The sequence below is a fragment of the Lissotriton vulgaris genome, chromosome 7 (genome assembly GCF_964263255.1).
Source record: "Lissotriton vulgaris chromosome 7, aLisVul1.2, whole genome shotgun sequence".
Taxonomy (NCBI): domain Eukaryota; kingdom Metazoa; phylum Chordata; class Amphibia; order Caudata; family Salamandridae; genus Lissotriton; species Lissotriton vulgaris.
The window spans coordinates 518,116,726-518,134,414 of record NC_141695.1 but is presented as its reverse complement, the minus strand read 5'-3'; the positions used below and the strand labels follow the sequence as shown (position 1 = coordinate 518,134,414).

The window sequence follows — 17,689 nt, the reverse complement described above, 5'->3', positions numbered from 1 at the left end:
CTGCAGGAGCTGCTGTGTTAACAGGTCTGGCATCTGCCTTACAGCCAGTGTTCTACAGGTCAGAGAACATCACCTGATGTGTTGCTGCTGGAGGAGCTGAAGGTTTTTCGAGTGTCTACACACCTACTCGCATGCTGAGAGAGGGAAGGAGTATTGCTGGCACTGCAGGGGTAGAGACTGTCAGAGAGAAGGAGCCCAGAGTGTTGCTGTGTGTGGAGCACCTAGAGAAAGCAAGCACTCTTGGAAAGCAAAGCCAGGAGCAACCTACATCGTTAGAGGGTTCCCCTTGTCTCTTTGTGATTCCTATCTGAGAACTGCCCCAAAGACTGTATGAACTTGCTGTGGCCATATTCACTGTCCATTATAGTCGTGATTCTATGCAACTGCACTGCACCCCACTACTCTGAGCCTGTTCAACCTTGGAGACCACATCTGCGCCTCACCTCTGTAAGTCTGATCAGTCTGGGAGGCTACAACGGCACCTTGCTGCTGTAAACCTGATTGTCCTGGGGAGTAGTACCTGTACATTGCCGCTGTAATCCTGTTTGGACTAGGAGGCCATACCTGCATGTTGCTCCTGTTAACCTGACCAGCTGAAGAGGCACCATCACTGGCGAAACTGGGCCACGACATTCAAACTGCATCTGGCAAGTGCCAGGTGCATCCTTCTCACCTCCTGACTGGCAAGGAGTGGTGGACAGGTATCATGATGCTTCCCTAGCATCTACAGTAAATAGGCTGAGATGCACTCAAAAGAGGATAAGCACATGGCCTTGAGACTTTCTACATGAAGTAAACCAAGTGTAATATTGAGCGATTGAGTTGCAACTGTGCAACTTTCCACTAGACAGTTTGGGACTACAGCGCCCAGTTATCAACCAAGTGGCGAGAGGACATTAAAGCACCTAGTTATAGCACCACCTAAAGAACAAAACCAGGGATTCAACATGTATTTTTGAACATAAATGGAGCATAATTGGATTGTGTAGTGTTTAGCTCTGTTGAGCAATTAAAGTGCCAACTCACCCTGTCCGGCCAACTGAATGAGGTCTCAGTCTCCTGCTTCCACACACTGAAAATCAAGAAGATCTTCAAACGACTTCCAGCCAATGCTTGCAGAACCATCACTCAGGCCCTCATCACCAACAAGCTAACAACAGCATGACGCTCTATGCTGGAGTCAATACTCAACTGACCAGAAAACTTCGGACTATACGAAGCTCTGCAGCCATTCTCCCCCTTAGCCTCCAACCTCACACCTCAAAGAGCTCCACTGACCCCCAATCCTCAAACGAGCACTCTTCAAACTCCTCATTCACACGTACAAGACCTTTCACAATACTGGTCCCACGTACCCCAACAACCGTATAAACTTCCACAAACCTCCTAGGCACCTCTGTTCGAGCCTATGCCTACTTGCACACCTTCATACTCAGAACAATATCTGGTGGTCATGCCCTCTCCCACCTTGCTCCTAAAGTCTAGAATGACCTGCACTGGCATGTCGGTGCCTCCTCCTCAGTTCTTGAATTCCTCAAAAACCTGATGACCTAGCTCTTAACCTATCCCAGACACTGGCTCAGCCCATACACTTCATGCTTCAGAGCCAGGACACCCTCCGAAAAAAGTTGTATGCTATACAAATGCACATAATATAATATACTTGATTTTACTAAAAGACATGTATTGGACTGAGCATTAACGTTATTTTATTGGTTTGGGTGATTGTTAAGTAATGGGCTCTCGCCCCCCACATCACCTCCTTGAAAGACCTTGCAAGGTTATTTATACTTGGCCCAGTTTACAAAGCCTTAGTAGGATGGGCCAGGGACACTAGTGGCAAATTACCTCAGCGACTACTGTTGGGTCCCAGTAGCTCCTTTTGTCCTGTGCAGCCATCCTCTCCTCCCCCTGAACAGGGTCTGACATGCACAAAGGATTGTGACACTATGTCAATATGCAGGCTGTTACTTCTACAAGACATGCTCTCTTATTTGTTAACCATGTTGTCTCCATAATGTCTTCTCCAACCTACTTTCCTTTGCTTCTCAGCCGATCACAATCAAGTGTCTGTAGTTTAGATATGTTCAAGTTATTGGAATCTTATTCTTGGAGGCCAGCTGCCCGATATGGGCTTTATGACAAAATGTTATATTTGTACTTGTTATATTATGTTTCTGGTTTGTGATCAGTCTAAGATTGTAAGGTTTTTGCAGTAATTTAAATCCATAACTATCCTGTTCAATGAAATATTCTTCTTTCGTCCAGGGTGTAATACTGGTGTACGATATTGCGAATCGTTGGTCGTTTGATGGAATAGATCGATGGATCAAGGAGATTGATGAGGTAAGGCCTATGAAGGACTATTAAAGCATCAAAAGTTCCTTTCTGCTTCATTTGCCAATTTGAGCACTTATCAGCTTTTAGAGGTCAATCTAAAACTACATTAACGATACCCAAGAGCTGTACTCTCCATCTGATATCTAATCTTCATCCTTTCGTTTCTCTAAAGAGTGAAGTATGCGTAGTAATTCAAAAGTTTTGAGGAAACTATCAAGAGCCTCATCATATTAAGCAGACAAAAGGTACGGGAGTGCCAAGAACACTCAATAGTTAATGTCATCGCGTGGGACAGTCTCATATTAAGGAGCTCTGAAATTGTCAAGTTGAGACATTGGCAGTTTTAGGAACACAGGTAGTAACATGAAGTGAAAGAAATAAAGAAGTAGTTCATTCTTGGGCGACTGGCATTTATCCTGTGGAAAGTCAAATTATGTTTGAGGCATATGAGCTGTAGACCATATGCGTTAGCATAGATCGCCATCTGGTGTTGGGCTCGGTTGTTTGCATTTCTTTTTTCTTCGGAGCAGTCTTTGTAGTCACGTGGTAGGTGACTCCTCCCTTTGGTGATAGTGCGAATGGGTATCGACTCCACCCCTGGTTGTTTTTCTGCCATCTGGTTCGGATGTGTATTGCTACGCTCCTGTTCGGTATCTTTTTTGAACCCCTTCGAATCGCTGTCTGCTACCCTCGACGTAATTGTCTTTCGATCGCGGTTTCCCATTCAATGCGCATAGTAGAATTTGTAAAACCTTCGTTCGGGAACTTCGAGTTGGACCTACCCATGACGACCACGCCAACAGACGATGGAACGGACTTCATTTAAACTTTGTCCCAGGTGTTGTGCTAAGTTTCCACGCACCGAGCTGCATGAGGTCTACAACCTCTGCTTATCCTGGGAGCACGGCGAGAAGGACTGAGAAGTGTTTAGATCGTTCCGATCAAAAAAGACTCTTTGTGACCTTCGGGCTCGATGCCACGAAAGGCAGAGAGACAGCGACTCTGTACCAGACATCTTTGGCGAAGATTCAGAGGTTCCACATACAAACGTAGAGGCTGAACAAGAAGAACCGGTCTCCATCTCCGAAGCTGACTCCGACATGGAGGAAGACCTAAACATCTCCCCGGGTCAACGTACCATAAGTACAAATCCCCATGTGACCACGCACCCCAAAAAACCTAGAGCTCTGGCATCTCTTCCCCCTCCCCCCCACCCACCCCACCCCCTTCTCGGGCTCGGGTTAATGCCGACAGAAAGTTTCTAATGCCCCGCCCTCCGGCAAGGCAACTAAACATAGGGACAAGCCTTCTGGCTCGGGCTCAAGCCAGCCTCATTCCGGTACCGAAATACCACCTTTGGCACCGAAACATTAGCCGCCTCATGTGCCACTTCCCACATCGCCGGCACAGAAGACACCTTCAGCACCAAAGGCCTCTGAGCCAAAAAAAGCTTCGGAGCCCAAATCGTCAACACCAAAATCTTTGGCACCTAACAGCTTGAAACAGTCTACCTCCGCAACGAAACACTCGGAGCCGAAACATCCCACTCCGAAAGATTCAGGTTCTAAACACAAAAGTAAGCATTCGGACTCGGAACATTCGGCGCACAAAGACCCTCATAAATCTTCCACGCCGAAACCAATTCATAAAGGACAAAGACACTCCTTCCAAGGAACTTCCATCCGAAGACACAGTTTTGGATCCAAAACAGAAAAGACTCCGTATCGATCCCAATACTGGACACCTTACAGCCACTCTTCCAAAGAAACTGAAGTTGCAGCTCTCAGATGACAGTCCTATTCCTATAAAAAAGAAGGACATGTGTACTAACCCTTCTCCTCCTTACATACCTCCTTCTCCTCCACCTAACCCACATCTACTAATCACACCATCAAATTCACCACCACCCCCATTTTCACCTGAACCACAGGATGATGTTTATGGGGATGGGGATGGGGACGAGGATCAGGACATACCACAAGACATTCAACATGACACTGATCCATGAAAACCCGGATCGCAGTAATGACCCTGACCTGTATCTCTCCAGACCCTCCTCACCTGATGACAATATAGGCTTTGTACAGCTTATTAACAGGGCTCCTCAATACTATGGGATGGAGCTACACTCAGACCCTCTAGAAGAGGATTTTCTTGTGGAGACATTCACAGAAGTCCACTAATACTTTACTCTTGCTCAATGGCATGATAAAACACGTAGACAAGGTCTTTAATGATACAGTCAGAGGTCGAATTCTGACCACTAGAGTGCATAAAAAGTACAAGGCCACTTCTACAATCCTGCGTATATTAGGGGACAGTTACCCTTAGACTCTCTTGTCGTATCTAACGCCAGCAAAAGAGCTAATTCCCAAACTACAGGTGATCCCCCCTCCCCCCTCCTGATAAGGAGTCTAAATTATTAGATGCATCAGGCAAACGAGTAGCCTCACAGACTGCTAACCATTGGCGAATTGCCAATACTCAGGCCCAGTTAGCACGAAATTACAGTGCTCACTATGTTGAGTTAGAAAAACTCATCCAACACTTGCCTGATGAGTACAAGACAAAAGCTAACAACCTCATTTAGGAAGGGAAGCTTATCACCAATACTTCTATTAAGTGTGCACTGGATGCAGCAGACACAGCATCTCGTGCCATCAACACCAGCATGCTATTACGCAGGCATGCTTGGCTTCGAATCTCCAGGTTCAAGCAGGAGGTTCAATACTCCGTACTCAATCAGCCCTTTGATAAAAACCATCTATTTGGGCCAACAGTCAACATTTCACTTGAAAAGATGAAAAAGGACACAGAAACTGCTAAGTCCATGGGGGGCTTGCAATTACCTTCCAGCAGGGGTTCCTTTCGCCACTCCTTTTTTAGAGGTGGCTCAAAAACAGTGTCATCAGAGACTCCCTTCTTTTATAAAACAACCAGTCCACCTCCTCCAGAGAATATTTTCAGGGAAATAATAACAGGAAGGGGCAGAGGTAAATCCATCCGCACTTCCCCTGCCAGTAAACAGTGACTTTTCTCCACTACCCCCAATCATTTAACACCTGTCGGGGGACGTCTCTCACAGTTCCTACCTGTCTGGAATTCAATCACCACAGACAAGTGGGTAATACAAATTATCCAACATGGTTATTGCCTGGAACTTACCAGCACTCTACCAACAATCCTTCCAAGACAGTGTGCAATGTCATCAGAACATCTCACCCTGTTAAAACAAGAGGTTCTCTCTGTTACACAAAAATTCAATAGAACCGGTCCCATTACGTCATCAAGGAATGGAAGAGTACTCTCTATACTTTTTGATTCCAAAAAAGGATGGCTCTCTCAGGCCCCTATTGGACCTAAGACAACTAAACCTCTACTTTTAGTCAGACCACTTCCACATGATCACCCTTCAACAGGTGCTCCCATTACTTCAGCAAGGCGACTTTCTTTCCACCCTAGATTTAAAGGACGCCTACTTCCATATTCCCATTCATCCATCTCACAGGAAATATCTCCCGTTTGTAGTGGACTTACAACATTACCAATTCAAAGTTCTCCCATTCGGGGTAACTACTGCACCAAGAGTCTTCACCAAGTGCTTAGCAGGAGTCGCAGATCATTAATGAAGACAACATATTCACCTCTTCCTTACTTAGATGACTGTCTAATGAACGCCAAGTTGCAACACAGCTATGTACATCACACTCACAAGACAGTTCAGCTGCTTCACGACATGGGATTCACTGTCAACCTTTCTAACTCTGGGAGCCCACGTTTCACGTACAAAGTAGTTGTGGTCCATAAGCGTCTCCCCGCTAAAAAGTGCACCTACACTGTCCACCCCTGCGTCCAGCCATCACCTAAGCGTCCATGTCGTCAGTCTGCCACTTACCAGCAGTATCCGCACCAGCGGAATATTGCCTGCATAGGGTCTATAGGTGCCTGTGTGTTTCAGGGCCCTCTTCCAGCAGCCCAGCGCATTGTTCAGCAGCAGTGAGGCAGTCAGGGGAGCCTTGCTGTTGGGTAGTAGCAAAGTATGTAAGAGGCCCTGTTCTAGGTGCTTTGCTGTGTATCCGATCTCCTGTAAATTCCGTCCCGCCGTCCAATAGGAGAGCCATTGTAACTGACTGGCATAATAATACGCTTTAAAGTCCGGCGCTCCTAACCCTCCCCGTGTCTCTATCTGTAGTTTCTGGAAGCTTATTCTATGGCGCCCTGTTCCCCCCACTAGGTCCGTCAGGATGTTGTCCAGGGTGTGAAAAGTAAACGGTGGCGCAGTCAGTGGAAGGTTTGCGAAAAAGTATAAGAGGCGCGGGAGCACCACCATCTTGGATATTGCTATTCTACCCATGACTGATAGGGGTAGCGCCGACCAAAAGACAACCTGGGAGCGTACCCCTGTGATAGCCTTATTGAGGTTACCCTCCAGCATGTCATCATGGGATTGGTATACATTTATAGCCAAGTATTTGAATGTATGTGCGGCCACTTGTAGATTTAGACTGCCAAAGCGTATGTTGTCTGGGTGGAGCTGGTCATGGAAGAAAAAGGCATTTGACTTCTGTTCATTAATTGCTAGTCCAGAAATCTTCTCTAACTCAGCAAAGAATCTCAGTATGGGGCCTAAACCTCTCGTAAGGTCCGTCACATAAATTATTAGGTCGTCCGCATGTGCCGATAACAAGTGGGCCTGGGTACCGACTGGGATACCGCATTGGGTACCCTCTGGTCGCAATCTCCACGCTAATGGTTCCAGTGCCAATACAAATAATATTGGGGACAGAGGGCAGCCCTGTTGTGTGCCTCTAAAAACTCTGTATTCGCAAGAGATATGTCTCCCAGACCAGACCCAGGCCATTGGGGCTTCATATAATAGGCGTACCCATTTAACATAGTCAGGGGGTAGCCAATGAGAGCTATGGCCTTAAACATATATTCCCAGGTCAGTGTGTTAAAGGCCTGTTTCATATCCAATACAATGCATCCAGCTCGTGTTAAATCAGAAGACATTATGTGGTGTAATCGCCGTATGTTTAGGAACGTCTTTCGCGCCAGAATGAAGCTGCATTGATCTATATGAATCAGTCTATGCAGGTACGGTTTAATCCGGTTCGCTATGATTTTACTGAGTATCTTAAGGGATAGGGATGGCGCAGAAGGGAGGGTGGGGGAAGATGTTGGGATGTGTTTAACATGATGCCTATTATTGAGCCATTGGAGCATCTCAGAGTACTCATAAGTAATACGACGGCCTCTGTCCGGCACGACATAAATGTGAAAACTTTGTAATGTGTAAATCGGGACCGCATACACGAGATCCTGTATGATAACTGGACAGGAAACTGCAGTGTGTTGTATTCTTGAAAAACTCAATAAAGTTTGTTTAAAATAAATAATTAATAAAAACCTTACCAAATCTCATCTTCAACCCTCCAATACGCAAACGTACCTAGGAGCTACAATAGACACCTGCAAAGCTCTAGCGTACCCCAACCCAGTCAGAATACGCAACATGCAAACACTAATATCACAGTTTCAACCGCACCACTCACTACCAATACAAGTGTTTATGCAGTTGATCGGAATGATGGTGTCTTGCATTCTAATTGTTCCGTCCGCAAGACTTCAAATGCATCCCCTGCAAGAATGCTTAGCACGTCCGTGGAACCAGGCTCAAGGTCAGTTAACCGATCTGGTGTTGGTGGACAGCTGCACGCATCGCTCTCTGCAGTGGTGGAATACACAAAACCTTTCCAAAAGGTGGCCATTCCTCGACCCGGTTCCACAGATAGTACTCACAGCAGACGCATCCTTCACTGTTTGGGGGCTCATATTCAACAACATGCCATTCAGGGTATATGGACACTGTCAACAAAAACAACTCCACATAAACCATCTGGAGCTGCTTCCAATTTTTCTGCTTTTCAGTGACACATAGTAGGCAAAGCTGTCCTAGTTCGTACAGACAATATGACAGCAATGTACTGCATTCAAAAACAGGTGGGGTGGGACACATTCTCCACAGCTTTCACACCTATCTCAAAGCATATGGAGATAGGCCATACCACAGAATATATATCTCCTTGCAGAACAGATCTGCTCAATCGTCAAACACAACAGATCCACGAATGGGGACTACATCCACAAGTACTCCTCCCATTCTTCCAGACCTGGGGCTACCCAGAAATAGATCTGTTTTCCACACACCTGAATGCAAAATTCCCAAACTTCACGTCCAGGTACCCACACCCATTGTCCAAAGGCAATGCGCTATGGATGAATTGGTCAGGGAAATTTGATTACGCTTTTCCTCCTCTCCCGCTAATTCCATTAGTTGTTCGGAAGCTCAAGCAACATTCCCTCACAATGATCCTAGTTGCTCCCACATGGGCTCGAAAACCATGGTAGACAACCCTGTTGGAACTATCAGTAGTTCCTCATCAAGAGTTACACCTCTCCTCCAAGCTCCTCACTCAGAACCACGGAGAAATAAGACATCCAGATCACAGTCAACTCAACCTTGCGATGTGGCACCTGAAATCATAGAGTTTGGCTACCTTAATCTTCTGCCAGACTTGATGGACGTCATTAAAGAGGCTAGATGCGCTACCACAAGAGCATGCAATGCAGCAAAATGGAAAAGATTTGTAATTTATTGTACTAACAATAAATCAATCCGTTAGATGCTTCTACTCAAAGCATAATTTGCTAGCTGCGACACTTACAACTTGTTAACTTAGCATATACATCTATACGATTACATCTTGCCGTAATAGCGGCTTACCTACAAAACAGACAACACTTGTCTTTGTTTCGTGTACCCGCTATCAAAGCCTTTATGGAAGGACTCAAAAGAATCATTCCTCCTAGACTTTCACCATCTCCCAAATGGAATCTTAACATAGTCCTTACAAGACTCATTGGCCTGCCATTTGAGCCTTTGCACGAATGCGAACTACAGTTTCTGACTTGGAAGGTAGCCTTCCTTATAGCCGTCACATCTCTAAGAAGAGTTGGTGAGCTCCAGACACTAACCATACAAGAACCTATTTACAAATTCACCACAATAAAGTGGTTCTTAGGACTAACCCAAAATTTTTACCCAAAGTCGTTTCTGCCTTTCACCTCAACCAGTCAGTTGAGTTGCCCGTGTTTTTTCCTCAACCAGACTCGGTAGCAGAACGTGGTCTTCACACATTAGATGTCAAAAGAGTGATACTTTATTACATTGAAAGAATCAAATCTTTTAGAAAAACTAAACAACTTTGTTGCTTTTTCCCCACCACATAAAGGCAATCCCATTTCAAAAGCGGGTATTGCACGGTGGATAGTTAAATGCATCCTAAAATGCTAGCTCAAGGCTAAACGCACCTTAACAATCCCCTCAAGAGTGCACTCTACATGCAAACTAGGGGCTTCTATGGCATTCTTAGGGAACATACCCTTAGATGACATCTGCGAGGCTGCCACATGGTCTACACCACACACATTCACAAAGCGTTGTGTAGATGTGTTAGCGAAACAACAAGCTAGTGTGGGCCAGGCTGTTTTAAGAACACTAAATCAAGCCACTGCAACAGATACAGGTTAGCCACCGCTGGGAAAATAACTGCTGTATAGTCTATGCTAACGCATATTATCTACAGCTCAAATGCCTTAAAAGGAAAATGCTACTTACCCAGTATGCATCTGTTCTTGGCATATGAAGCTGTAGATTCATATGCATACACCTGCCTTACCGGGTACTTTTATCTTTTGCAGTACCAGCTTACTTAGATACACTAAACATGGACATCTCTTTCTATTCTTACTAACTCCATCACCCTCATGGCAAAACAATCTGGTGATGGAGTCTATGCCCATGCGCACTATCACTAAAGTGTGGAGTCACCTACCCAGTGACTACAAAGACTTGTCCAAAGAAAAACAAAGTGCAAACATCCGAGCCCAACACCAGATGGCGATCTATGCTAACTCATATGAGAGAACAGATGCATACTGGGTAAGTAGCATTTTTCTTTCAGGCTAAAAGAGATACCAGCAGAACTTGTGAACACCTTGTCTTGTTTTTCATCAAAACCATAGGGATTGAAGGATGGCATATAGGAGAGTATTTGACAGTGGGATGTAAAAGGTGTCTGTCCCCCAGGCCATGAGGCTTCTGTTCCTAGGGTGATACCAGGTTAGCCTAACAATTGCCTCAGTAACAAATAGGACTCACCATGGTGATCAATCATCCTATGTAAATAGAGCAAGACTTTTGGAAATTAAAGGATGCAGGGGAAAGAATGCCTGAAAAGTGCTATTTATTCTTTGTGCAGGTGCATGCCCCACTCAAGGGAGGTAAACAGCAAACCGAGGAAGCAAATCGTCGTCCCCGTCCTAAATTCTAATCTTAGTTTGCAGCCGGGTCAGGGGTCTACTATTGCAGGTGGTGGAGTTCCACTTTAATACTGGACTGGGATGGGGAAGAGGGATGTGGTGGTAATAACATGCTGATGCTTGCTGTGGTATAGGGCTAGAGTCCATACTGGTATGAAGGGCTCAGGTAAGAAACAGATTTACCTGAATACATGAATGTGAGTGTTCAGAACGTATCTTTGCTACCTACCTAGCAGTTTCCTGAAAGGGAGCCTAAATAATTCCACTTATGCAGGGGGACTGGACAAAAAGGCAAAACCTTGACTCTTGTGCTGCCTTTCCATCTCGTGATTCGTTTTATTGGTCCTTCTTACATTATCATTTACAGCATTACTTGCAGATATCTGAACAACTTCAAAATTGTAAGAACCACTTTTTAATTCGAAATAACTATTGATACATATGGAAAGTTGTTATACCATGCTATGGGTTGTACACGTTTTGTCAGTAACATTTCTAGTGATATGGCTGAGACTTTTTAAATTGCAGCATTCATAGCCTAGCACCTAATTTAGTATTAGTTCCATTCCTATTCTAATAATATCCAGAAGTCACTATTTTGAGTAGCTTTAAATGATGAACTCGTCCTAAATACAGTTTTAACATTTCACATCATCTGAGGAATTTATTCTGCAATTTCACATACATTTTAGGTGGATCTCGGCACTATTAATTCTCTCTTTGTTCCGGCAGCATGCTCCTGGTGTGCCCAAAATTCTGGTTGGCAACCGCCTCCATCTAGCCTTTAAACGCCAGGTGTCTACAGAGCAAGCACAAGCCTATGCGGAGAGATTAGGCATGACTTTCTTTGAAGTAAGCCCTTTGTGCAATTTTAACATAACAGAGTCCTTCACGGAGCTTGCAAGGATCGTGCTAATGAGGCATGGGATGGACCGACTCTGGAGGCCAAACAAAGGTAAGATACTGTGAGAATGTGTGCATTGTTATATGAACGACACCTAGTTTCAAATGTACATCCTTCTGCCTATTTGAGCGTCACTTATCAATCACCACACTTCGTATAGGAATGAAACAAAAGCTTCTCAGTGAGCATTTTTGGCCCCCTCTCAAAAGCCAGTTTTCTGAAGCTTTCGGGCAAATTTTTTCTAAAAAAAAGATTTTGTGGTGAACTACAACCCATTTTACTCAAACCGTTGTTAAATAACACAAAATACAGTGTTTTCCTCATATTACTGGTTGATTGGTTCTGTGAAATGTTGCATACTGACCAATTATATGACAAGTGTTTATGCCAGCTGTAATTTTTGTTGATGCTTTCTAAGAACAAGCATTGGAAATGCAATAGGTCTCGGATTTATTTGAGTAAGAGCTAATGGCATTGTAAATGGCATTGTCTTTTAGCCATGTGTTATGGAGTTTGTAGTGGAATTTTGTGGGTTGAATTGGAATTGTAGCAATGGTGGCATGCTGCCCTTTAGATGAATATGTTTAAAAGTAAAGTGCACCATACTGCGATTGCTACAATAGTTAATTGTGGATGCGTTAACAATTGATGTGTACACTGATTGCTGGTGGTGTGTGTGCCTGTAGAAATTGTGCACTGATGGCTGGTGATGTGTGTGCCTGGTGGTGTGTGCCTGGTAGAAGCCTGCATTGACGGCTGGTGGTGTTTGTGCCTGGTGAAAGCGTGCACTGATGGCTGGTGGTGTTTGTGCCCAGTGAAAGCATGCACTGACGGTGTGGTTGTGTGTGTGTGTGGTTGTGTGTGTGGTGGACTTAGTTTGAGTTTTCGTACCCTGCACACTCACACACTGCTCCTACACACTCACACACTGCTCACCCTACACACTCACACAATGTTCACACTGCACACTCACACACTGCTCACCCTGCATACTCGCACACTGCTCACCCTACGCTCACACACTGCTCACCCTGTACGCTCACACACTGCTCACCCTGTACGCTCACACACTTTTCACCCTGTACGCTCACACACTTTTCACCCTGTACGCTCACACACTTTTCACCCTGTACGCTCACACACTGCTCACCCTGTACGCTCACACAGCGCTCACCCTGTATGCTCAAACACTGCTCACCCTGCACACTCACACAATGTTCACCCTACACACTGATCACCCTACACACTCACACACTGTTCACCCTACACACTCACCCAATGTTCACCCTGCACGTTCACTCACTGTTAACCCTGCATACTCACACACTGCTCACCCTGCATGCTCTCACACTGCTCACCCTGCATGCTCACACACTGCTCACCCTGCATGCTCACACACTGCTCACCCTGCATGCTCACACACTGCTCACCCTGCATGCTCACACACTGCTCACCCTGTACGCTCACACACTGCTCACCCTGTACGCTCACACACTGCTCACCCTGTACGCTCACACATTGCTCACCCTGCACGCTCACACACTGCTCACCCTGTATGCTCACACACTGCTCACCCTGCACACTCACACACTGCTCACCCTACACACTCACACACTGCTCACCTTACACACTCACACACTGCTCACCCTACGTAATGCGAAAAGACCTAGCTCTGCACTTTGGCCTGTGTTGTAATCGTACAGTAGGTTGTGAGTAGTTGCGTTTGATTGGTTGGGGCGTCCCTCCTTGCTGCTCCCCTCACAGAGAGCCAGCTGCCTCCATTAAGCTCCCAAGACACGTGTTCAGCTGTTCTTTGTTTTAGCGCCTGTGTGTCAGTGCACCGTGTAAGCGCACAAGTATACCCTGCTCTCTCTGGAACATTCACACTAGTGAGTCTCTCTCCCTCTTCTGTCACTCTCCCTCTTCTGTCACTCTCCCTCTTCTGTCACTCTCCCTCTTCTGTCACTCTCACTCTGCTGTCACTCTCACTCTGCTGTCACTCTCACACTACTCTCACTCTGCTGTCACTCTCACTCTGCTGTCTGTCATGCTGTCACTCTCTCTGCGGTCTCTCACTCTGCGGTCTCTCACTCTGCTGTCTCTCACTCTGCTGTCTCTCACTCTGCTGTCACTCTCACTCTGCTGTCACTCTCACTCTGCTGTCACTCTCACTCTGCTGTCCCTCTCTGATGTCTCACTCTGCTGTCTCTCTCACTCTGCTGTCTCTCTCACTCTGCTGTCTCTCTCACTCTGCTGTCTCTCTCACTCTGCTGTCTCTCTCTCTCTCTGCTGTCTCTCTCTCTCTCTGCTGTCTCTCTCTCTCTCTGGTGTCACTCACTCTGCTGTCACTCTCACTCTGCTGTCACTCTCGCTCTGCTGTCTCTCACTCTTCTGTCTCTCACTCTGCTGTCTAACTCTGCTGTCACTCTCACTCTGCTGTCACTCTCACCCAGAGAAGCAAGAAGACAGCTTTGATACCATCATTGGATGCTGTGTGATAGTACGTGGGATGTGATGGTGACGGTCTGTCTTTGGCATAGTGTTGTGGGAGTTTGCATGAGCAGCTGAGCAGGAGGCTTGAACCTTCACATCTCCATGGCTCAATGGACAACTTGAAACCTTCACGCATCCATGGCTCAATGGACCCCTTGAAACCTTCACGCCTCCATGACTCAATGGACATCTTGAAACCTTCAGGGCTCAATGGACACCTTGAAACCTTCACGCCTCAATTGCTCAAGGGACACCTTGATACCTTCACACCTCATTGGCTCAATGGACACCTTGAAACCTTCACACTTCCATCGCTCATTGGACACTTGAAACCTTCCTGCCTCCATGGCTCAATGGACATTTTGAAACCTTCACGCCTCCATGGACACCTTGAAACCTTCACGTCTCCATGGCTCAATGGACACCTTGAAACCTTTACACTTCCATGGCTCAATGGACACTTTGAAACCTTCACGCCTCCATGGCTCAATGGACACCTTGAAACCTTCACACCGCCATCATTCAATGGACACCTTCACGCCTCCATGGCTCAATGGACACCTTCAAACCTTCACGCATCCATGGCTTAATGGACACCTTGAAACCTTCACACCGCTATCACTCAATGGACATCTTCAAACCTTCACGCCTCCATGACTAAATGGAAATCTTGAAACATTGGATGCTCAGCAACCAATCAGAACAGTCGAAACCTAGAGATCAATTGTGATTAATTGAAAGGCAATCCATTAGAACTGTTTAAAGAAGCTTGTTTTTCAGCCCTTCGGACTGGTTGGGCCTCAACCAATCGGAAGTGGTGCGTATATTCGGGCCATTCTGATTGGTTTTTGTGCAGCCAATCTGAATTGCAAAGGCAGCACTCAGATTCTTGGTCCACGGGAAAGTGGAATACTGGGCAAAATACATTCATGTATGGAGATGGAGTGGCAACGTAATGTAATTCCAAACGCCAGGAAAATGCTGCATTCTGCTCACTGGGCCTTTTACCCACAAATGTAGTCCACCACGACCACAGCAAACCAGTAGGCAGTGTTGGCAAGATTCAGGGCGCATATCAGCTACGTCAGGCACTTGTCCTGGTGAAATGCCTTTTACACCGTGCACTGACCGTCTCAGTCGGGCCCAGTCTACTCCCCAACCTGGCTCCCTGACCTTCTTTTATTTAAATACCCGCTTTCTTGTTAAACACCAGCAGAATATCTTCCTTTTCTTGATCACAGAGCACCCTGACGTCCTTTTATTAACTGAGACCTGGCTGACTCCAGATTCCGCGCCAGATATAATAGCTGCACTTCCCCCAAACTACTACATCATCCATGCAGATCGTGCCGATGGCAGGTCTGGCGGGGGGTGGCAGCAATTATCCATTCCTCATTAAAAACAACCACTCTCACCTGTATTAACCTGCCAGACACTGACAACTTAGTCTTAAAGTTCGAAACCCCTAACAATACTGTTCGAGGCATGTGGGCTGCTGAATTCATATCTGTGCATAGATCGCCGCCCTGGGGTTGGGTCCGGATGATTGCACATTGTTGTCCTGGAAGAGTCTTCGAAGTATCACGAGATAGGTGGCTCCTCCCCTGGACTACAGTGCGCATGGGTATCCTCTCCATCCTCAGATTGTTTTTTTCCGCCATTGGGTTCGGATGTTACTATCTTAGCTCAAGTTAGGAAAACTTTCTACGAAGCCAAAAGGCTTTCAACAGCGTCGGTATTGTTTTGTTCGGTACCGATACCTTTGCTTCGAGAGGACATCGAGGAATCAGACGGTTTTTCTTCCACTTTCGACCCGATCTTCGATCTACGATGGAAAGAAGCCCATTCAAAAGGTGTCCACTTTGTAATGCAAAATACCCGCACATCGATGTCCACCCGGTGTGCAACAAGTGCCTGTCCCCGGATCACAACAAAGCCAATTGTATGGCCTGTGACCGGTTCAGGTCGAAGAAAACTCTTCGGATTCGACGTGCGGCTCGATTGGAGTCGCAGAGATCAGCGCCTGTTCCAGAAAACATCTTCGGGACCGAAGACGAAGAGGTCGTTGATCTGGAGGATCAGGAAGAACACTCCGATCCGGCTTCGGGCCATGACTCCGAGTATGACGCAGAAGACGAAGAAGTATTAGAAGAAGACGAAAACGTCATCAAAGAGGTAGGAGACGACGCAGAGGCCCTTGGGGCGGTAGAAGATAGCTCAGGCGAGGAGCTAGGCCCAACCGGTTATACGGGGGCCGACGATGAAGCGCTCACTAAGGCCCAGGTCGAGGGATCGCCACAGGGCCTTACCCGAGATCAACAGACTCGTTCAACAGCCCCGCATAAAGGCCCGGCTTCGAATATATATAAAGAGCCATCGGTTTCGAAACCGCCATCGGTCGATCCAAAGACATCGAAACCGAAAGCATCACTGCCAAAACCGAAACCAAAAGTGCAGCTAACTCTGGTCGGCTCCAAGGCCTCAAACCCCTCGGAGCCGAAGAAACAGAAAAAGGCCGTCGATACCGAGAAGCTCAAGAAGGTCATTGAGCCAAGGTTGGGGCACCGAAGGCCAAAGTCAAGGCTGTCGAACCGACGAAGCCGACACCGAAGGGAGTCGACACACACAAACGACCCGAACCAAAAGAAGGGTTTGATCCTCGGTCGAGGCCTGCGGACAAGACAAAGACTGGCTCCAAGGACCCTGTTGAGTCGACGCAACCGAGCCCATTCGTAGCCAAAGAGGTGTCGGAGTCACTCCAACGCATCAAAGATAAGGCTACAGCATTCGGGCCAAAGAATGCCCCAACACTGAAGCTGGTCGGAAACGTTCAGCTCGCATCGACACCAATCAAATTCGGGTTGCCACCGACGGTGCGTCCGAAGATGTTCGAACCAAAGAAAGGTATCGGAGCCATTAAAAAAGTGTCAATGGAAGTGGAGGCTACAGAGGAGCCTGAAGAACAGGAGTCGAGGCAGTTCATCGACTCGGAAACTGGTAGACTGTCCATATATAAAAGGAAGATCATACCAGAAACACCCATGGAGTCATATTGGATTCCCTTAAAAAAGAAGAGGGATTCAACAACATCGCCAGTTCTTGTGGAACCTCTCCAATCCTATGGTCAAGAACCTCAGACTTTTTCACCCACATACTCAGATGTGGATGCAGGGGATGACGAAAATGAGGATGACACTTATCATGTGGACACTGATGCCGATGATCAAAACCAACCATGGGCAGACCCAGCTGACCCAAAAGATCCGCAGACTGCCCCTGACACACATGTATACAGTGTAAAAACATCTCCCACTGAGGACACTACTGCCTTTAACGCCCTTATTGAAAGAGCGGCAAGTAACCATGACGTGCAACTACATGCTGACCCTGTGGAGGAAGACTTTCTGGTCGACACCTTTTCCACTTCAGAAAGAACAGTCAAGACCCTGCCCATGCTAAAAGGGGTCCTTAAGCATGCTGGTGACATTTTTAAGGAAACCAACAGGGCCAGGGTATTAAACCCAAGAATTGAAAAGAAATATAGACCGGCACCTGTGGACCCTACTT

General features: G+C 46.5%; 1 protein-coding gene across 1 annotated transcript in view; it reads left to right on the top strand.

Moving 5' to 3' along the window:
* RAB40B (RAB40B, member RAS oncogene family) overlaps positions 1–17,689 on the top strand; it is a 369,612-nt gene that overhangs the window by 272,031 nt on the left and 79,892 nt on the right. Inside the window, exons 5-6 of the mRNA XM_086930598.1 lie at positions 2,269–2,346; positions 11,458–11,680. Of these exons, the coding sequence (XP_086786724.1) occupies positions 2,269–2,346; positions 11,458–11,680 (301 nt within the window). The remainder of the gene's footprint in view (positions 1–2,268; positions 2,347–11,457; positions 11,681–17,689) is intronic.